The sequence below is a fragment of the Clarias gariepinus genome, chromosome 15, assembly GCF_024256425.1.
Source record: "Clarias gariepinus isolate MV-2021 ecotype Netherlands chromosome 15, CGAR_prim_01v2, whole genome shotgun sequence".
Lineage (NCBI taxonomy): Eukaryota > Metazoa > Chordata > Actinopteri > Siluriformes > Clariidae > Clarias > Clarias gariepinus.
The window spans coordinates 4,175,454-4,199,014 of record NC_071114.1 but is presented as its reverse complement, the minus strand read 5'-3'; the positions used below and the strand labels follow the sequence as shown (position 1 = coordinate 4,199,014).

The 23,561-nt window shown below is 36.1% G+C and overlaps 1 protein-coding gene across 1 annotated transcript; it reads left to right on the top strand.

Annotated features, from left to right (window-relative positions):
- Window positions 1-21,026: 21,026 nt before the first annotated feature.
- LOC128543251 (uncharacterized) lies at window positions 21,027-21,993 on the top strand. The gene has a single exon (XM_053513617.1). It carries the CDS (start codon window positions 21,099-21,101, stop codon window positions 21,885-21,887), a length of 789 nt encoding a protein of 262 aa, XP_053369592.1. The 5' UTR covers window positions 21,027-21,098; the 3' UTR covers window positions 21,888-21,993.
- Window positions 21,994-23,561: the final 1,568 nt, after the last annotated feature.

The following is a 23,561-nucleotide window of genomic DNA, read 5'->3' as shown; positions in this document are numbered from 1 at the left end:
AACTTACCAACTATTTGTTATATAATACGCTAATAATTATCTAATAGTAATAACCAGTTTTTTTTTACTTCTAATAGCAGAAAACCCGGGAACAGAATGCTCCATTAGAAGCAGAATGGCATCACAAAAAAAATAGGTTTTTACTAACCCAAGGTTATTAAATTATGGTATGGTGGCATAGTGGTGGCATAATGGTTAGCACTGTCCAGGGCTGATTGTTCTATTCCCACTTCAGGTCTGTGTGTGTGGACTTTGCGTTTTCTAACTATGCTTGGTGGCTTTCCTCCAGCAGTCCAAAGACATGTCACAAGTTAATTGCCATTCCCGAAGTGCCCCTAGCGTATACGTGTACAGTATGTACCCTGTGCACTGCAATGTAGCGGCACCCTGTCCAGGGTGTACCCACCTCATGCCCTTAAGTTTTCTTTACATAGGCCCCAGGCCCCCAGCGTCGCTGTGCACAGGAGAAGTGGCATACAGTAGAAGATAAATAAATGAATGGTATTCTGTCCCATTACATTTGAGCCCTCACAGTAGGGTAACTAACAAACTAAACGAACTAAAGCTAACACGACCACTCATCCATCCGCTTCACAGTCCTTTCCGCTTCATGTGACAGACAGGTTTACTCTTGCCAGTGATTTACCTGCTAACAAATCTGAAGGAGCTCTGGTTATAGGATATTCTATCTGAATGCACTTAATATTAACTAGGTCTTTACAGGTGCAGGGCACCACACATAGCGTGTAGCGTAACAGGTTTTAAAGATAGTTATTCCTGTTGGAGCTACAGGAGTCAGAGGTTATTCAGATTAACTTTGTAGAGGTGTGAAAAGAAGCAAAGGTAAAAACCCATGTAGCAATATGCTAATTGGGTGGGATAGTATACAGAATACAGTTATGAGAGTATAATATGTCTTGTTTAAAGTGGGTGTAATGGAAAGCCATTACACCCACATTAAACAAGACATATTATACTCTCATAACTGTATTCTGTTATTCTGCACACTTGGACCTGAACGCCCCTATTATATAAGAAATCACAGGTATTTCCCAGTCAAGCATTGATTTTACTCAACTGCATCATATTGAAATCGAGTCCTACCGTAAACACCATATTGTGTCGCAAATTACAATATCAGATCTCTTACTTAATTCTCTTAGGCATTTATTGATAACAAAGTTAAATAAATCTTTGTTAATAAATCCTTTCTGACATAACCCTCTCATTTTATGAAAGCTTGGGGGCAGCACCGTATCCAGCACATGGAGTTTAGTTATCGGCTGAAAACCGAACCCAGGTGTATCAAAAAAAATAAAATAAAACGTAAAATGTACAGCAAATAGTCTAAAAATGATCTTTTAAACTTTTAAAGACCATTTTAGGAGTTTATAAATAAATTAGATGTAGAAATATGAGCGTTGACACATTTTAAAATTATGTTTTTTCTAAATTTTAATACTGTCACATGAGGTCCTGATAGCCTATGATTAATAAAGAGGAGGATTGGGCACGAAGGTACCAATATCCATATCACACCCTAGCAATGTCTTTCTTTTAGGGATTTGTTAAAAATTGCATTCTGATGAATGAAACCAACACAGATGTTTTGAACGCACAGATGTGCATATTGTTGACTTTCAATTTTAGTTACAAAAACGATAATTCCATGCGAATCTGTACATTTTCTTATTTAGTATCAGAGCTGCAAAAAAATAAAAAAATAAATAATTATGCTGTCTCGTGCTTGTCACCCAACTTTACATCCATCTAGTGGTTATTTACTCACATTGCATCCTCATTACATCCAGATGATGCAAACATACTGTAACTGTTTTTGTGTGTGCGTGCTCTGACAGTGTTTCGTCTGTCTCGAGCCATATCCCTGCCACCTGATGACCTGCAGTTAACACAATGTGTGTGAACAAGAGAAGTGTGCATGTGTGACATGGAGATAAATCGTGTAAAAACCTGTGAGGCCCATCTATTTTTAAATATGGGCTTTCACTCACTGAGTGGTTTGCGAGATGAGCGGTGGCTGGTGGCAGGTAGTTCCAGGCCTTCAGGTAGTGACCATTCGACCTGGCTGCCTTCCGCTAATGTTTCCACTTCAGTTTAACTGCTCTTCACAACCTGCTAAACCGCACTGCACGCATATCTCGCTCTGCAACCAGACAATCTCCACAAACAGCCCAACAGTTGCTCAGGGCAACTCAGGCTGATAATTTGTTGACAGTTAGCCAGGAAAGAAGATTTCAGATATAAAAAAAAAAGTACTGCAACAGCACTTGGTACTTCTATCCCTAAAATGTTAAAAGGGTTAAAATTGCGTTTGTTTAGGGTTTAAATATGTTTATTCGGATTAATTGATTATTATAAGATTATCTGGCCTCTTAATAGTTTGGTTGGTTCTTGTTGGAAAGGTAAATATTTTACACATCAGTGTATTATTAACTAGAGGTACATAATAACCAAAAACATATAACAAATAAAAAATGTTATTAACTATCTAAAAAATATAGGGAAATAATTGATCTATATACTGCACTAAGCCATAATCATGCAAAAAAAAAAAAAAATCCTGATTTGTAATCTTAGTAAACCTTAGAAAGGAATAAGGGGGGCTGTGCCTAGAACGTTATATGTTTGGCAATTAATGTGTTGCGTATAGGAAAATTAATCTTATATTTATTGTGATCATGCAATAATATGATTAATTATGTTTTAGATGCTTTATGACACCTTTACAACATATTGCAGAAGGAAAACTATTAGAAAATAGGATTAATACTATTATTTTGGTTTCTAGTAATCTACTGTATAATAGGAGCAATTTATCTAAAAACAGATATTGTCATTGCTGAAGATGATAAGTTTTATCAGATAATAATGCATTAATCCACAATATTCAGAGGCGTAAATATGCATAGCGCTAATGCTGTACCAGAAAAGCTGATTTGCCTTTTTTTTTTTTTTTTTTCAAACTATGTTAAATTCAAAAACACTTTATTCATCCCCAGGTGGCAATTAAAGGCACAAAACATAAACATCGTTTGGATGGAATGACACCGACATCAGTATACTGTTGTAATATGTTTATATGCACATTTGCCATTTATGAAGGAATCCCAATAATCAGCCAATCACACTGTAGTCAGAAAAAATCCAGGTCTTAAAGTTCATATCAAACATCCAAATAAGGTAAAATATTGTCTGTGCCACTTTGACTGTGGCGTGATTGTTGGTGTCAGTTGATGGTAAACAGAAAAGCTTCTCAGAAACTGGAGCCTGGTTACAACAGCAGATCACATCGGGAATCTGAAACTACAGTGAACACAGACTCACCGACACTGCAAAGTTAAACACTCTGGAAAAATGACAAAGTGTTTTTTTGTTTGTTAGTTTGTTTTTTTCAAAATCCACAGCTGTGTAGTTTCAATGTCACTGAGGTCACATTTCTACCCCATTCTGATGGTTTGATGTGAATATTAACTGAAGCTGAATGGAGCTGTATCTGCACGGTACTATGCATTGTGTTGCTGCAGTGTGATTGGCTGGATCGCATTAAAGTGACTAGCAAGTGTACAATAAAGTGATATTTTATTAAAAAAATATGGAACACTGACACAGATATTTTTTTTCTTTTTTTTTTTTTGCTTAAGACATAAGCAGACATACAGCACATGATGCCAGATCAAGTTTGTTAGAGATATTAGGGTAAATACAGTATCTCTCTAGCTAGCTAACATCAGGCAGTGCCAGATCCAGGATTCCACTCTAGACACCAACTGGATGATTTTCCACCTGACCATTTATATTTTCTAGTAAAACTATGCGTGTCACAAAATGCATTGATTAACGAAAGAAAAAAAGGTTTCAAAAAAAAGGTTGTTCTTATTAACCCTCATTACGGTACAATCTTCTTCACCTTCTGTTTTAAAGTATAAAAGAATGCGAATGAAAAGAATGAGAATCTTATGAAATGAGGTCGTCTAAAAGAGTGGTGGGAGCTTCCAAAACAGGAAGTGGTTTCTATTTTCTTGAAAAAGAAGCAAGGTATGATTGGTTTTACTGTACGCAGTGGTGTGTGCAACACTACTGCAATCATGCTTTCACACTCACTACACCACACATGCACACACACCGCATACGCAGGACTAAGTGAAAAGTCATGTGAAAGTGTAGGTGTGTATGGCCACTCTCACGGCCCGTGTACCCCTCAGTGTGCCTACTGTAATACGTCTTTGATCCGGTTACCCCTGTAAAACCATTCGGTTCTGAGGAATTTTACGGTGCATGCATGACTCACTGGAAGCAGTGCAAACAATCACAGAAAAACATCGCTTTGATGAGTCACTGTGTCATACCCCCTCTCACACACATAAACCACAGCAAGTTACCCCTATTCTGAGGATGTAGATTGGACTCCCCCACAATTACCACACAAATATTTCATGCTTATAACCCGCCCCCCCCCCCTTTTTTACTCTGTTTATCCCCTCTTCATCACAGTCTTCTGATGAAAAATGTTGACCGCTATCATTCAGCAAACCGTTATTTATCAGTTGAATCATTTAACTGAATTCCATCCAACTAAACAGTCAGCAATTCTTATCTCAATCTAAATATATGGCGTAATAAACGTTCCATATGAATCAGACATTGAATAATAGTCTAAGTCATTTAGGGTTTAAAGAAAAGTGCAGCTTGGAATCCTGGGGTGAAGGTGGCAGAATCTTTAACTACCAGGGTTTTCTATAATGACTAAGATCCCTGTCCAGGTTTCTTTTTTATGTCATCTGAGAGATTCATTTTTCTTTGTCGCTGTTACATATGACTGGCTTATTAGACACCTGGATATAAATCTGCATACTGATACTTCTAAGAAGCAACAATGTCCAAAATTTAAATGCCGTTATCTGATGACATCAGAGGGTTGAAGATTTTTGCATAAAAGCGATGATGATGATGAGGATGATGATGATGATGATGCATTTATATGGACACTTTTAATTAATTATATAATATGTATTATGTTATATGTAATATTATGTAAAGTGAAGTAAAAGTAGAAGTACTGTGCAAAAGTCATGATACAGCCATCAATTCTTTATATCAAATTAAATTGAATGATGCATTTTCTTAAATAAAAAAAATAGGAACAAATGTTTTATTGCGACAGGCTTCATTTCCCCTCTCGTTTGTTCCAACCACTCAGCGTTCAGCATCAGCAGTATACTAATCACCGGCCTGGTCGTCTGTCAACACCTGCGCCTGTTTCTTTATGGCTCATGCTTATATGATTCATAACAAACAAACAAACAGTCACTGGACTGAAAATGGGAGACAAAAGTCCTTCATGAAGCCTGGAGAACTATTCCACAAGACTACAGGACGTTAAAATGCAATAAACTCTGGCTCTTTGGAAGCAACGTATGAAGAAATGGGGGTCAAGACTTTTGCACAGTAGAAAATACAGCACAATCCAGCTTTATGGAAATCTAAATATTAATAAACAAGCCAGAAAGTCAACATGGAAAGAAACCGGGATTGTCAGAGTGTCAGGAGAACCACTTAACAACTACAGGGGATGTTGCAGAACGGACGTAATGCAACAGTTACACGTTACCGTAATATTAGCTATGTAGTTAAAATACATGAATACATATGACTTCCAATCTTGCTTAATTTAAGAATATTAAAATCTGAATCAGGTGTACAAATTACAGCACTGTTTTAACTGTAAATATTCTCACAAGTTTGTGTATTAAGTTGAGATTTAAAAGCAGATTTAGTCAATACTTTGATTGAAATTTAGGATTTTAATCAGAGTTTAATGTTAATGTAATACATGATCCAATAAGCCATGATCACTGCAACACACCTTATAATAAAATCAACACAACTCAAATTAGATCAACAAACCTTTCATAAAATCCTAGTTTGTGCAACTCATGCTGGTAATAAGTCAAAGTAAGAAATATTAAAAACTAGTGATGAGATAATAACATTAATGTGACTGTGTTATTGTGGCTGTTGAATCTGGATGAATGTAACTTTCATTAAAGGAGAAGCTCAAACATATCACATTGTGATAAACAATATTAGGGCAGAAAAAAACCCTGATTGATGTTTAGTAGGATGGGTTTGTATTATAATGTTTGATGTATATAATGTATGATCTAATATATAATGTATATGGCACAATAAAATAATAGCTTAACATGCCAATGTGTAAAAAAATGCACCACTTATACTAGAAATAATAAAGTCTTGAGCCCCTTACCCCCATTTCTACGTATTTTAGCCAGACTTTCTCATTTTATATTTTATTTTATTAGCCAGATGGTGATTAGTATACGGCTGATGCTGAATGCTGAGTGTTCGGAACAGACAAGAAGGGAAATGAGGTTGTTACATCAAGAAACCAGTTTTTTTTTATTGTATCTTTAGACACTTTCCAGCCTGTCACGGTAAAACATTTGTTCCTATTTCTTTAATTGAATCTACATCTTTTAATTTAATGCATTATGAAGAATAGAGGGCTGGTGTATGACTTTTGCACAGTACAAGAACAAGAGCTCAAAGTTCTAGCGTGACCTCTGTCATGTATTTCCTGATTGTTTCCTGTTTGTTTGTTTTTATACTACATGTGACCCTTTCTGCCAAATGTAGCTAAAGTATTTTTTTCTTGTTGTTATGCAATATTTTCAACATAAAATCATATTGGGAATGATTTCTATAAGCCAGTGAATTCGGGGAAAACAAAGACTGGGATTAGCTGGGGTCACAGACAGGGTCACATACATATATAAAGTTTTATCCTTGAGTCTATTTAGTCTTCTTGATCAGTGCTGTGTGTTTCATTTTTGTAATGCTTGTTTTGAACTGTTTCTGTAGTACTGCTTTGTCTTTGCTTCGTGTGGATAATTGGGTTTATAGATTTTGCCTATATGGTTATAACTGTTAAGTTGCTATTTTACTGTATATTTTTTATCTATAATAAACTTTTATGTACACAGAATAATACTCTAAAGTGTCTTATGTAACTTTTTCTATTTTTTTCCAACTTTTTCTAATTTTTAGATATGTTTTTAAAAGCTTTAGTTGAGTGACAGCCGCTTCACCCCAATACTCACAAGGAAAATCAATTAAATTAAAGTGGAAAGAAGCAACACCCACATTCTTTCAAATTTTGAATTTCAAAAATTTCTTGGAGACATTTTCCAGTTTATCATTACCCAGACTCCTCACTGTCATTTGTAGCTTCAGTGGATGATTTTGAAAATGGTATGGGGGACCATAGGGAAATACCCCAAATTACACTCTTTGCTTTCAGTTCTGGCTGAAATAACTATGTTGTGAAAACCTATGAGCTGATGGCAATCAAGGTCCCATTAGACTTATGCAAGCACTGGCATGAGCACTGAAGACATCACAGGTGTGCTGATATTCAGCACAACAGTCTGACCTTTAGAGTTTTTTTTTATATACAAAAGTTCCACAAATACCATTTATTATCAATAGATTATTATTTGTTAGTTTATTTATTAGTTAGTTTGCTCCACCATTTAGATTTACAAAACATAAGTACCACCACCACTTATACTTAGTATAAGTTTGAATGACGTAAGTACTGTAAGTAGCTTAGTTGTGGAAGTATAAGGTGTTGGTACTTACTAACATCATTCTAACTACCTAACCGTGACTGACGGAGCTCTTTTAAATACTTACCCGTACTGTATGACCAAAAAGAGGGGGATAAACCATAGAGGTGATGAACAGTCCTGAAACACTTAAAAACATCATCTCCGTTAACTTCCGGGTTCCAGGGCACTATGTAAGGTGTAGAATTCTGTGTTTCACACAACACGTGGTTTGCTTGATCAGGGGTTAGGGAGAGATTTCAAATTCAGTCTTGTGTTAGAAACTTGTTAGTTTTGAGGTAACTAGTCATAGTTAAACAATAGTTAAGCTAGTCATAGTTAAACACTTATCACCACTTGGGATTGCTTCTCAGATTACTCGGTCAGAGCTAACTGTTGTATAATGGGAAATAAATGATAACATCACAAGAGCATAAAATGATGAGCCCACCTAATGAACCTTCTGAAGAACATTATCTCCACATGTTCCACAAGACCCAATATTCTGAAGGATTTACAATACAGTACATCTCACTTAACTGATTTGATCTGGAATAACCAATGAGATTGAAAATTCCTAATACGGTACCTGAATATGTTGGTTAAGATGATAAAAACATAGCTGAACATGACTTTGAGGCGATTCTAGAGTCTGTTGAAGCTGTAGGTACAAATTTGCAGGAGGCCTCTCCAGTCAGCAAACACCATTATATTATAGACCTGGTCCACTGGACATGATGGCCTCTGTCTACAACGGTTCTGCCCATTTCTGGATGACAAAAGGGATGTTACTTTAAGGATGCCAGTGCCAAAGCCAATAATCCAGTCGCAAAAGCACTTTTGTGGAGCAACAATTTATACACACTACCATAGTGCACTTGCGTTCCATTACAGTATATGCTATTTGGGGTTTAACCTCGTAACCGTTAGTTAGCTATTAATTAGAAAGCCTGAAATGTCAGTATTACCTGCACATCATTTTATGTAGCGTTGAGTTCAACATATTTTATTACATCATCTCATTTGCAGCAGAAGCACAGAATGCGGTAACAGCAATGCTAGTAAATGCTAAAAACCCAAGAGGAATCATATATTTGTACATATATATGTCTGAAGTAATCACATTATGATAACATATCCAACTTTTGCAAATTAATACACTTATTACCTTCTTCATCCAGTTTCACACGCTCGTTTCTGTTTTAAACACTTCTTTTGTCCACCGCAACATGCCACATATGAAAATAGTCAGCAGAACAGAAGTTATCAGTTGTAAGGTTACACTTTCACAGTCCAAAAGTCAGAAAGTCATAAGATGTTCTGTTTGCAGTTTGTGAAAAGCCAACAGAACTTCCTATGACTTTCTTTTTTTGATGTGCAGGATTTGTTGAGTGCACGACTAATAGTTTCCTGTGGACAGATTCTCCCACCTGAGCTGTGGATCTCTGCAGCTCCTCCAGAGTTACCACCAGAATGGCCTCTTGGCTGCTTCTCTGATCCTCAGTTTAGGTGGACGCCCATGTCTTGGTAGGTTTGCATTTGTGCCACGCACTTTCCATTTTCAGATGATGGATTTGAACAGCGCTCCGTGAGATGTTCAAAGCTTGGGATGTTTTGTTATAACCTAACCCTGCTTTAAACTTTATCCCTGACCTGTCTGCTGTGTTCCTTGGGCTTTATGATGCTGTTTGTTCACTAAAGTTCTCTAACAAGGCTGAGGAACAGCTGTACAGAGACCACAGGTGGACTAATTCCGTGACTTCTGAAGACACTTCAGGTTTCACTGGATGTTAGTTAGGGGGATCAGAGTAAAGGGGGCCGAATATAAATGCACAACACAGTCTTCAGATTTTTATTTGCAAAACATTTTGAAACCATTTATCATTTTCCCTCCACTTCACAATTATGTGCCACTTTGTGTTGGTCTGTCACATAAAATACCAATAAAATACTGTACATTTACATTTGTGGCTGTAATGTGACAAAATATGGAAAAGTTAAAGGGGTATGAATACTTTTGCAAGGCACTGTATCTGTGTGACAAAGCCTCAAGTAATTCTGTAGGAATTCATGTGATGCTAATGTTATTTGTGTCACTGAAATACATCTCGAACATAATTATGAAGTAAAATACATGGTAGGCTAATATCAGTTAGCAATACTTCTGCCGTACGCGTGACCTCTAAACGACTACAAATAATAAATACGTTTGTCAGACTCCCTAGGGCCCCAAGCAGTGGCCTGGCGTGCCTGTTGAAAAGCACTTTGCATTTTTTCTGTTGTGTTTCTTATTCCTGGAACACAATAACATTCTCTGTAATAGTCACACCTCCACCACTGAAAGTATCTGAACAAATAGAAAGTGAAAACCTATGGAACTTTTCTTTAAGTGTTGTAGGTGTTTAGCCACATATTATAAAAAGTAGGACATAGTCAGTGAGTCATAACAACCAAAACAAACTGGCACAAAATTTTCCTGCTAATCAGACTCCTGATGGCTGCATTTCACTTCTGGTAGCCTTTATTGCTGCGCGATGACGTCGATCTGATAGTCAGTGTATGAGAAAATGAATGAATAAAAGCAGCTGGTAAAGAAAACAGCTAAATAACGTGTCCCGTCTGCTTCCCCAGAGCAGGCCTTCTTTCATTTTTTTTGTCCTTTTGCTAAATAAATTTTAAAAAATCCTTGGATGAGTGAAATCATTAATGACCAGTTCGGTGTGAATGAACATTTACACGTCAGCCACGACCTCAGAGAAGCCAATGTAGCTGTGCATTAATCTGGGACGGGTTATAATGCCGGCGGCGGTGCTTCAAATTCACCGTTCTGTAGTTAGAAGAACTGTGTACGAATGTAAACCCTGTGAGGACCAGGTGTGGGCCGTCCTCGGGGCTTAAAGTGGGCCGGAACGGTCCTGAATGTATAAATAAATAAATAAATTATCAGATTGGCAGTATGTGACAAAAATTCTAGAGCAATACTCTCTTTGATCTTTGTTACTAACTCTATGCTCGTGTTAAGCAAACTGTTAAATTAACTTTTCATGTTTTAAAAAAAAACCTTCATGTCTTCAGCCTCATACCATCAAGATACAAACAAACCAGAATCTAACATTATTCAAAGTCATGCGAGTGAAAAAGCGCATCACGTCTGCTTTTGTCTCAAAACCCCATCGAGCGCACACGTGTCTCCAAACTCGCAGCAGAAAAAGGGGGTGTTGAGGTTACTGGTAACACAAAACATTCAGTATTTTCCAAATAATTGTCCTAAATTCAGTATGGACATGTTAAGCTAAATTCACAAAAAAATCAGCACAGATTTAAAAAACACAAATCTCTAAAATAAAATAACTACGGTACAGCTAGTAAAGTCTTTGCTTACTCGGCAGCCTGCTTCATTCCCACTGGAGCTTGGAAGCTGACAGGAGCACCTCAGTGTGACTGTTCCGCCTCACATACAGCCTCGGTGTAAACTCACACTTACTACTACGTTCATATGGACTCTCTGTGTTACCTTCTGCCAAATAGTTTACGAGCATGATCGTTCTAGTAGATATTACAGTTTCACCCTGTTTCTGTTTCCTGACTCATAATAGCTGAATAGTCTGGGATTTCCAGTTATTGTACTGCATAGGTTGTGTGTGTGTGTGTGTGTGTGTGTGTGTGTGTGTGTGTGTGTGTGTCATGTGCACATGATTTACTTTATGCTCGTTCTTTTACAATAGTACATCTTATGTGAATTTACATAATATATTTTTTAAAAGATAGCCAGCCATTGGCATATATCATTTAAGGGTCGACTTCCTGTTTAATGCTGATCATATCCTCTTATATAAAGTCACATGCATTAAGTCATGTTATTTTTATCAAGCAACTTAACTTCCCCTTACAGCAATTATGGCCGTGGTGGTCATAGGTCACTGCAGCCAACCATCGTTCATGATAACGGTTTGAATAGGTAGATCGATAGATAAATAGACAGACAGACAGACAGACAGACAGACAGACAGACAGATAGATAGATAGATAGATAGATAGATAGATAGATAGATAGATAGATGTTACATAAGTAATGACTTTCACTTATTAGGCCAAAATTTGCCCTAATATTCCTAATGCAACAGCTCTCAGTCAGCTCGAGTGACACTGACACACTCTGAATACTCTGTGGGTTTGGCTGATTCTGTAAAAGAAAAAGAAAAAAAACAGAACTGTTAAACTCAAAATAAAATTAGAGGAAATTCTACCAACACTACTGAATTACACTCTAGTCCTTAACACCAGCCTGGCTTAAGGGTGCATTATTCTGAGTTATCTGGCATTTCATTATTATTTTAAATACGTAACCTATCTAACTGAACCGTTGATGTTAAAACATTTGTTGCATGTAATTATATATATATATATATATATATATATATATATATATATATATATATATATATATTTATATCTATCTATCTATCTATCTATCTATCTATAAGTTATTAACATGAGTGATAGTCAGCTGCCGTGTCCTATGACGACACCAGCCATGATTGCTGTAAGGGGAAGTTGAGTTGCTAGTGTTGGTAGATCCATATCTACCAACCCTACTGAATTACACTCTAGTTCTTCATGCTAGCCTGGCTTGAGGGTGCATGAGTTATCTGAGGCATTTAATTAAATATATATAACATAACATAACATAACATAACAGCCATAATGGTGAGATTTGTGTCCCTAGAGGGCGTATTAGACATGCAAAAGTGCTCTTTTTTTCTTTCACTCCTTTAATGTCATCTTTTTAGAAACTGGACCTACAAATCAAGCTGCGCTGTAAATTGTTTGAGGATTGTATTGCAAAAGTTGCATTTTCTAATTAGTTGCATAAAAGAAATGGCAAATTCTCATTAGAAAATAAGGAAAGGAAATGTTGAGAAATCTTTTCACTTCACAAAGGAAAATCAGAAATCAGTAAAATTCATTTGCATTGCTTAACTTTTATATATACATATATACATATAACAAAGATGGACAAAGGGACCAAGAGCCTTTTATGTCATTTGGGAACCTTTTTATCTAAGCTTTATCTAAGCCTATTATCTAAGCTTTATTTTTAATGTTGAAAGATTTTCATTGTAGACATGATGAGTACCCTGACACCTTTCCCCTCCTTTTGTGGGCTCTCTCTCTCTCTCTCTCTCTCTCGCTCTCTTTCTCTTTCTCACACACGCACACATTCACAGATGCATACACACACACACACACACACTGATTGTACAGGAGAAGTTGAGTGATAGAAGGGCTTGTGGGTTGCATTAATATCACGTAAGAGGCGGACAGGCAGATACATAGAACTCATAGAAAGAATAACACCAAAGAAGCCACATGCTAGTAAGCCCATTACCCCTTTTACACTCTCTGTCAGGAGCAACACACGGGTCACTTGTTGTTAAGAGAGGGTGCAGGGCCAGTGGCAATTGGCATTAGTTGGCTGAAGAGCATCCAGCTTCACGTCGATGTTTCAAACTCAAAAGTTTTGTGCACACAAGGTAAGCGTCTATTTTTAATTTTTTTATTTAATCAAATAGTAACATATTTTTCAAAAATGACATGCATGATATTGTTATTTTATGCATTATTTTAAAAAATCCCAATAAATCTTCTTATTGTTAAGTTGCTTTAGAGTTTTTTTTAGAAATTGCATGTCTTTCATGTAAAGCAATGACTTCAGATATAATTCATGATAAAGTTTAGAGATAAATAAGGGACAAAAAGATAAAAACTGACACTTCACTGATGCACATCGCTGATTTGATTGACTTTGATGTCTCAATCTGCTGACAATAACATTATGTAACTATCTGAATATTTTGATTTATAGACAGATTTATAGTTTTTTTTTTTTTCAATTGGTTTACATTAAGCTTTTATATTCAATTTGTATCTTCCTATAATGATATATAAAGTTTGTTAATATCAGTCACAGAAGGTACAAAGCAAACGTAATCTCACAGAATCCATTACTTGTCCATTAACCGATAATCAATCTATGCTTAATTCATGACACACTTTGAAGGAAGAGATACTGTACCATCGCCACTTTCTAGCTACAGGATGTTTTTATTGTTGTTCAACCCCAACTTTTGTAATATAGAACATGCTGTTTCACCGAAGCACAACACGGTTGTGTAGATGTACAGAAAAATAAAGCTGTGCCATCTTAATCTTCATCTTCATCTAGAGGATGACAAGCAAAATAAAATGTATTTAAATAAGTAAGAAATGAACTGTTCGGGTATAATAAGTGGTATTTTGTGCTTTGCAGCTTCACTGTTGTGTTACGCAACTTCTAACATACTGTATAGATCTGTCCGGTAGCAAAGAAATGGTTACTACCACGAGGGGCGTTCAAGTCAAACAGGGACTTATGATGAAAATTCAGGTGAATAAAATTAAGCAAGGCCTTAAGCACAGTACGGTGATGAGGCTCGTAGTCGCAGTAAAACATTTGAATGGCAACAAACGTTTTAAAGAAGTTCGTATGTCCAAGAATGAACATTCAGCAAGTGGAATGCCTGATTGTAAACTTCTCAACAACATGTGGGACACACAACTGTGCACACAATTATTCACCGGCACCACTTGGCCTTGGCTGGGAGTTATTGCCACATCCCCTATCTTGACCTCGCAACCAAGCCATTTCCACAAAGGAGTTCCTGGGAGGCCAATGTGAACTTATACGGCTCTGGCAGTCTGAGAAAACGTTCTACCTTGATGGTGTCCAAGCACCAGTGAAACACTGTGATAAGTGCATTAGTGTAGCAGGGGATTATATAGAGAATTAAAGGAGTTTTTACTTTCATCACGATGTTCTGTTAATTTGCACAGTTTGACTTAAACACTCCTCATACCAATGTATAGTACTGTGTTCCACTGTGTAGTTCTATGTTGAACACCCCTCGTATAATAATAATAATAATTATTATTATTATTATTATAATAATAGCATTCAATTAATACTTGTTAATAATCAACAAAAATCTCATGTTGGCTGTAACATACGGCTCATCATGGCTGTACAGGAAGGACAGGAAAGTGAAAGAGACGGGCAAAAAGAGGCTCTTTTGAAGCTGGCACTGTGTGGTAGAGTTGGTGTCAGCATGTATTTTTAGCACTTCAGCATTTCATATCTTCAGTATTAAGACTTTTTACTTAATCGGCTGGTAAGTAGCAGAATAAGGCACAACTTGTGTATGGGGGGTGGAGGTGTCGTAAAACACCACCGCAGTACTTTTTTAACACTAATATGCTGTTTGGATGAAACATGCGTACAGCCGTTATAATTTACTTACTAAACTCTGTTTTATTTAATTTTTTGAAAAAGTTTTGTTAATTTTTAGTTCTGTAAAGCTGCTTTGCAACACCGGCCATTGTTAGAATGCTATACAGTATAAATAAAATGGTTTTAATTATTTAGTATTTTCTTCTAAAAAGAAATGAAATCACACACTTGCATATATACGCAAAAACATATGCATTTCACACACTTCAATCCCAGCTGGCTTGGCGAAGTTAGCACACAAACTTTTGGTGCACTATGGACCAACAGGCCTTGCGGAATGCTAAGTCTCTCAACATGGCTTCATCAAGTGTCGTGCTATCATACAGACAGCGGTTATGTTTAGTTATCCTGTCCAAAACATGAAAAAAACTGCATATAGTGATGATAGTCCAAAAACTGAGAGCTATTTAATACAGTTCACATCTCAGCATACATGCAATAGCATGCAAAAGCATGACATCATGGAAATGTGTGAAAAGTGTGAAGGTTTATCAACTAGATACTGTTCATAGAAATAACCAAGCTGATGCTGCTGCAGAAAAAAAAAAGCAGCTACCAAAAACACTCAGGCCCAAAAAAAAAAAAAAAAAAAGATTATGAACCATTATAATGAAGTTAAAGAAGATCTTTAAAAAATTAAAATAAACTAAAAATGTATTACACTATACGTTAAATAGCGTGTTACTATAAATGTTTTATGCTATACGGTGCATTAAGGGTGTAGAGTGATCCTATGTGCTATAGTGAGACGTCTGATACAGTACATCTGGAAATCGAAGCGAAAATAAAGAAATTCTAACTGGAGAAAAACATATGAATAAGAGCGGTTATAAAGGTCCATAAAGCTGCCTCGTAATGCAAACTGTGATTAGAAAAGGCATCGCCTCTCCTCCTTTTCCAGTCGCTCAGTCTTACAAGAGTTTTTCGGAAGATTTGTTATATAACTACGAGAACAGATTTTTTTCAGTAAATCCTGTATTAAAACAGTGAATCAACAAAGTAAAAAGTCATTTAAATAGTGGGTACAGACCATTTTATGGCTTTCATAACCACTTCAAGACCCCCCCTTCAGTCATGCTGCTAAATAAAGTGACTCATTTCGTGTGTAAGTGACACATAGGGGGGTAATGCATTTTACTGTGGTTAGCAGGGCCCATATAAAAAGGAAACAAAGCTAACACATTTCTTCACCGAGTTTTAATTACAATAAGTTTTACTGACAGCGAAGTATGTGGTTATTATGCATTTCGTAGTGACAAAGTTCTTAAGAGTTACAGACTGGGAGGAATTCGATTTGTATTACTATAAAACTGACCCTCACACACACACACACACACACACACACACACACTCAAAGAAGCGCAGATTTTCTTATTTATATTCTAACTGACAGTAGTTAGTCAATCGTGTAATAGGAAATGGAAAATTTGTAATGCAGCCTATATAAAACAACTCTATGGCATTCATTACACTGACTATGGACTTTTTAGCATTAGCTCATGTACTGTTTAGATGTGCTCTTTACGTGGGCCCTAAGAAATCTTGTTCTGTATTACAGATTGTTGGGAAAATGTCAATACAAAAATACTACAAATCTAAATCATTGTCGGAATGTAACTGCATATAAATGCACTGTTTGGATTAGACATGAATTTAAATTGAATAAAAATCCCAACAATTATATTTTTTACAATCATTTATTTTAATTATTCATTTATTCAATCATTTCTCATAAGGCTTGCCAGAAAGATTCGTACTTAGCTCATAGAATGGCTTCTGGAAGCAAGATTACAAAAAAAAAATTAAAAATCCTATTTCAAAAACTATGTTAAGACAAATGTAAAAATACAGTACATGTACTTTTTCTATTTTTTTTTTTTTGTATTTTCAACAAAACAAGTTAACAGTGGCTGTCATTTTATATGTACATAATCTACTGTATCTAACATTATACACCAAACCTTTTAAACCTGCTCATGGAACAAATATGTTACATTAACATTATACCAATAGGTTAATTATCACTATATTAATAAGTACAAGAGCTGTTTGGTTCAAAAATAACCTAACTTAAAATCTACCTTACTGCACTGCACAGTGAAACCATGCTTCTTTCATATTCTTTCAACACTCATATTGTCACATCTCATACTTTATTTTGTCATTCCATATACTGTGGCTCTACCCAAAAAAAATAAATAAAAGAAAAATAAATAAAATAATAAAAATCAAATAATATAATATAATATAATATAATATAATATAATATAATATAATATAATATAATATAATATAATATAATATAATATAATATAATATAATATAATATAGTCAGTGGCAGGATCGTAAGGTCAACATTATTTAAAAGGGAAAAAAACTGTTATAGACCTTACCTCTTATATTAAAAATGAAAGCAGATAGACAGACATTATGTTTGGCATTGTGTTACACACGTAAAAAATAAACAATATAACAATTAGTATCTACCAAAAAATACAAATACTTGCTTGTATTGTTTTATATTTAACTTTTTCACAGAAAGCTGCAGACTAGGACGCATGTGCATTGGTTCTGGAATCCCACATGATGCAACATAAGAAGTTGAGGTTTTTAACCTTTAAGGTTTAAAGATTGCAAAACAACAACAACAACAACAACAACAACAACAACAATTACAACTCAAAAAACCACAAACAAGACTTGAAATTTGCCTTATCTTTGTTTCAGTCTTTGCAATTATGCTTTAAATTATGGCTGTACAGAAAGTAATCAGTTACTTCCTCATTTAAGAAAATGACTTGTATCTTTATATATATATAACATTTGGGAGTAATTATCATAAACAAATATACATAAATCAAAACATAAATTTGATCAAATAACAAAGTTTTTTTATTGTCATCAAATATAAAGAGCAGCTCTCTGGTTTGGGAAGGGCGTTGCTTTGAAACCTGAAGCACTAAACAGTTACACATTCGGAAACCGGCATGATGTAACACCCCTAACAGACATAAATAGATAAAATAATACTGTACAAAATCTCCCTGAGATGCCATATTGTCAGTAGCTAATGTTTTAGCTAGTATGATGGATAGTATCACTTTAAAGAATTAACAACTACTTTGCTTCATGTCAGGCCAGATCAAGACGTACTGAAACACCAAACACCAAAACACAGTTAACTGATGACCCTATGGCCAACTAATTAGCCAGTTGTGTAACAAATTCTAGAAATGTTCTAGTTTCAGTTTACATCATAGAAAGCATATAGGTTGACAAGTTCAAATTATGAATCCAGAGGTCCTCAATGACAGCTTACTCTGGCATGTTTCATATGAGAGAATAAACAGAATGAATGGACTACGAAAGAGTAAATACATTACAGTATATCGAATTTACACATTATCAGAGAATTCCATTCAGAAGTATAAATACAATTAATTAAATCTCTTTTTGAAAAAGATGAATATTTATGTCATATGAAGAACATAAATAAAATAAATTGCAGTGCACATGAACAATTTCTGCTTTCATGAATGAACCTTTACACAAACTAACATACTGTAATTCAGACATGACTGGTGGAAATGAGCCGGGTTTACATTGTTACAAATACATGCATATCAAATTTGGGTTGATTTAAACCGAAATCAGTCTCAGTTAGTTCTAACACTGACGAGGCCGCCACATGTTTTCTTACATCACCTGGAAAATTTTTAATTTTTTCATGAAGGTTTGAACTAAACAGACAAACTGCTCATCATTTCCTGATCATCTTAGCTTTTATAGTTGTCATTTAATTACACCAACAAGCGCAAGCAAGATGAAGCAGAGGAACTCCAGTTAATTAGTAATTAGTAATAAATTCTTACCAATAATTTTAATTTATTTTAAGAATTTTTAAATTCTCATTTTTGATCTCCAGATAGATATGAAGATGGTATCATATCCTTGCTTCTTGGTGATCTTCTATTATAAGTTATTTAAAGTTTGTTTACATAAATTATGAGATTTTTTTATTAATTTTTTTTAATGAAGAGAGACTTGAATTGGTGTCGTCTCTGTGTAATCCACATTACACAATCATTATCTGTCTTCTGTTTCAGAGGGTTGAGGGTGAACCCAGGGAATTCTAAAGTGGTTTAACAAGTCTTTCACAGGTTCCATGAGTAATGGTTTCCGGCGCATCATGCTTATTTGATTAAACCGACAAAAGAGAACTGTACTTCATGCTACCTGTTTAGTGTGACAGACAACACAGTCATAAGCTGTTCCAAATCTGAGACAGTATTTCAAAATGAGGGACATACAGAATAGAAGGACGTGTACTTCTGCATAGTCTAAAAAATCTAGGCGTTCCTTCTTGTCTTGTTTAGGTGACGTGATTCGGTCTGTGATTGATGAAATATTTGTGTGTTTTAGGTTTGTTTAAGCAAAGCATTAATCAGCTGCATTAATAATTCAACTTGACGTTGTTCACAAGGTGCTGGCGCAGTACACACTAGTCACTGTAACCTGTATTCACAAAAAAGCTGTGAAGCTCTGACAGGTTTGATGACTTGTCATGCACTGTCTCAAACCACAAAGGGGAATTTCTCTTCTTTTTTTCATTGTATTTCTTGTTGCTTATGAAGGAGCATTACGGGAAGTTTAGACTTTATAAACCTTATAAACCTTAAAAATCTAAATCATATGAAGCCATAATTAAATGAATGTAAAGTATATGAGCTGTTCTCTTTTGAATTGGAAAAAAAAACGCCTTTTTTTTTTTTTTAGATGCTCTGAGTATGAGAGTTAAACAAATCACTTTATTTCTCTAAATAATCTCCTGATAGACTGATGCACTTATCTCAATGTTTCACTAGTGTTTGGACACCATGGAGGTAGAAAGTTTTCTCAGTACGCCGGAGTCACGATCAGACTGCCTGGCCTGCCAGGAACTCCTTTAATGGCCCAAACATTTGGAAATGGCTTGGTGCAAAGGTCAGGACTGCACAGGGAACCACAAAACTGTCATACTGTTCTGGAAGTCGTCGAATGTTATTTATTATTATTCCTTCATTCACCAGAAATGTCCTCCTACAGTATGTACAGTGGCAATAAAGGGTGGCTGAACCTTTTGGAATTTCGTGGGGTTTTTTTTGCATTAATTTGTCGATTTGATCTGATCTTCATCAAGAGTCAAGAGTATTGACAAATATAATGTACTTATAATAATAAGGCAAAAACATTTCTGATCTTTCATGTCTTTATTGAACACACTCATTCAACATTCAATATGGTAGTGAAAAAAAGTAAATGATGGGAATTCATCTTCCCCTGTATGACCAAAAGCTGGCCATGATGTTTTCTCCACCATACTTTACAGTTGGGATGATGTTTTTATGATGATTATGCAGTACCCTTTTGAGCCAGATGTGGTGCTGCATGTTCTTTCCAAATAGTTCAATCTTAGTTTCATCAGTGCATAAAACATTTTGCCAGTATCACTGTGAAGTCTCAGTGTGCTCTTTCACAAACTTCAGGCGTGCTTTTTTAAAACGTCTCTTTTTAGTAAGCAGCAGCTTACGTACTGTAGACTCATGAACACAGACATGAGCCAGTTCCAATGATGCCTTTAAATCTTTGCCCATCACTCTGGGTTGTTTCTTCACCTCATTGAGTCTTCTGTGCTCTTCGGGTTAATTTGACTGGACGCCCACTTTTGGGTAGAGAAGCCACAGTCCCAAAGTGTCCCCATGTGTCTAACTGTAGGTGAATTTCTAATGTATTTTAAATCACTTTGGAATCCTTTCCAGCTTTATGTAAATCAACAATTATTGACCATAGATTCTCTGAGAGGTTTTTTTGGCGAGGCATTGCTCACATTAGTGTATTATTCTTGTGCAGAGCAAACCCAAAAAAATGTGTGTTTGAAACATTTCTGCATGATTGGACTCCTGTACCATTGCTAACTGTTCATAATACACATACTTTTATTTTTAAAAACAGTATGTTTATATGTGTTTTTGTTGTAGGTTTGCCTATAAAAAAGTTGGCTGAGCATCTACCCCTTGCAAATGTACTGACAGGTAGCAAGCACTTCTGAAGCAGAGGGGTTCTTTGGTCTGCCACTGTCAGGAACGATGCAGTCTGCATTCTCGTGTCACAGCAGGGATGCTGAGAAAGAATCCGACGAGCCATCGCAGAGAGGTCACGGCTTGCGTCGCAAACGAGAATTTACACCAGAAGAGAAAAAGGATGCCTCCTACTGGGAAAAACGTCGCAAGAACAATGAGGCAGCCAAACGTTCGCGGGAGAAGCGCAGAGCAAATGACTTCATGCTGGAGACCCGGCTAGTAGCACTGAGCGAGGAAAACGCGGCGCTACGAGCTGAGCTACTGGCGATGAACCTCCGGTATGGCCTGCTCGGCTCTAACTGTCCTTACACGTCTCATCAGAGGAGCATCCTGCAGATGCATTCTTATTTAGCTCAAGCATCAAACACCTACCCAGACAGAGAGCTTTGGGAAAGGGACAAAATGAGTCATGAGTCTTCTCAGTGGCCTGGATACCAACAAGCAACTGAAGCCCTTGCAGCACATTACGGCTCTAACTTTGTTGCCACACACTCCTTCCCCATCAACAGGTCCTATTCCTATGTTCCAGATGTTCCTAGTTTAATTCCCTCTACAAGCACGCCCATGGTCTTAGCTCCTGTGTTCCCACAACTGGCTGCCTCTTTCCCCGAAATTCCAGGGCTAAATCCAGTGGGTCAGAGAACAACGATACACAAGGAGGTTGAGCAGCAGCCACAAGCCAACGGCAGTGCCATGCTGCCGCACAAGCTGAGGCTAAAGAATCCGAGATCATCAAAGAAAAAAGAAGATAGAAACTCAACTCCGTCTCCACTCCCAATATATGTGTCCAGCTAAAGAAAGATGCTTGCTACATGGTAACAAATAAAATAAATGAACCTATCGTTTAGTTTTAAATTTCAATAAAACAATTATAATAAAATGTAAAGAAAAAAAAAGAAAAGAATATGAATGCAGATGAGAGAATTTAAATATACTTAAAAATATACTTGTCACAGTGTAATAATGTTCAGTGTCATACGGCGGTTCTCTGCTCAATCCTGAGTTAAGATCAGTGTCTGTTTGGACTTTCCACATAGTTTCGAATACTTCGAATAAGTGTGTGTGGGAGAGAGAGAAAGCGAGAGAAAGCGAGAGAGAGAGAGAGAGAGAGAGATCTCATTTTTTCCAGGGTGTAATCCTGCATGATTCACTTAAACTTCAACTAGAATGTCAAACAAATGAATTAACATTTGGATAATATTGCTCTGTAAGAAGATAACCAGTGGTCTGGCCTGAGGTTCAAGATAAGGAACTGTGATCTTATCTTATCTCAAGTGTGATCTTATTCTTAGACTTTTACATCCGCTGCCAGTCAAGTTAAAGTTTTTAAAACACCATTTTATTATCTTGTTTAAATATACTTTTTTACATTTTTATTACAACATACTTATTATAATATAAGTATTGTCTGTTATACTAAGTATGTTGTAATAAACATATAAAAATGCGAGTTTCTATATCATAATTATAATATTATTGTCAGTCTAATTGGGTAGAAACAAATGAATTATGTTGAACCATTAATACTGTCTATGAGTCATTTATCTATATGCGTAACGGTTTTCCCTTTGAAGTGCACCTGTCTTTTAGAAGTGCATTAGGCGATTTTGGCCATTAGGCCATAGAGGATTTTGGTGCTTATAATGAATCAACCGCCTGAGAAATAAAGGTTTTTGACAGATACTGAAGGACAGACAAAGTATTTTCTGGCGCATTTGTGGTTGCAAATGGAAAGTTGCAGTTCATCATCAGATCCACTGAACCTTTTATCATCTACTAACCTTCAACGGAAGATGCTGATTTTTTCTTTTCTTTTTTTCATTACAAAAAAAACAACAACATAATTTAATCTGCTATTCGAATAGAAATTGTTCATGTTTATCCCATTATGTTTTTTAATCCCTGATCCATATGAAATGTGTGTCTGTTGTTGGTCTGAAATATATAATAAATGTGCAAAAATAAAAACCTATTAGACTCCTAGTTTTAATTGCAGTATTCAGGAAATTTGGACGGAAGTATTAGAGATGCACTGACAGATTGACTCTTATTAGATGTGGTGGACTGTTTACTGTTGGTTGTATGCTTCATAATGTATTTGCGCTATCTTTACTTTTATTTCTACGCCGTTTTTCACAGACTTGTCTATGAGGAAGTTAGGGTAAAGCAGTAGTTCTTGCTAGCAGTAATAAAGCAACAGGAATCAACAGGCTATGTTGTGGTTTGGTAGTGTTAAGAGAGTGGCTACAAGTGAAGTTTCAGTGGCATGAAGAGGTGTGTGTACGTGTGTGTGCGTCTGTTCGTCTGTGCATGTGTGTGCTGCAGGGGGAGGGCTGGAGAGGGGGGTACTTTGAGGGGTTCTCAGCAGTTATGAGTCACCAGCCACCAAAACAACATACTACATACTAACAAAAAAGCAGGCAGTCTCAACTAACTTAGGCTTCCCTCAGGAGGTCTTTGATTTATTTC

Bases quoted from the DNA above. Each gene is read 5' to 3' on its own strand.
- LOC128543251 (XM_053513617.1), top strand. From the start codon at position 21,099: ATGCAGTCTGCATTCTCGTGTCACAGCAGGGATGCTGAGAAAGAATCC.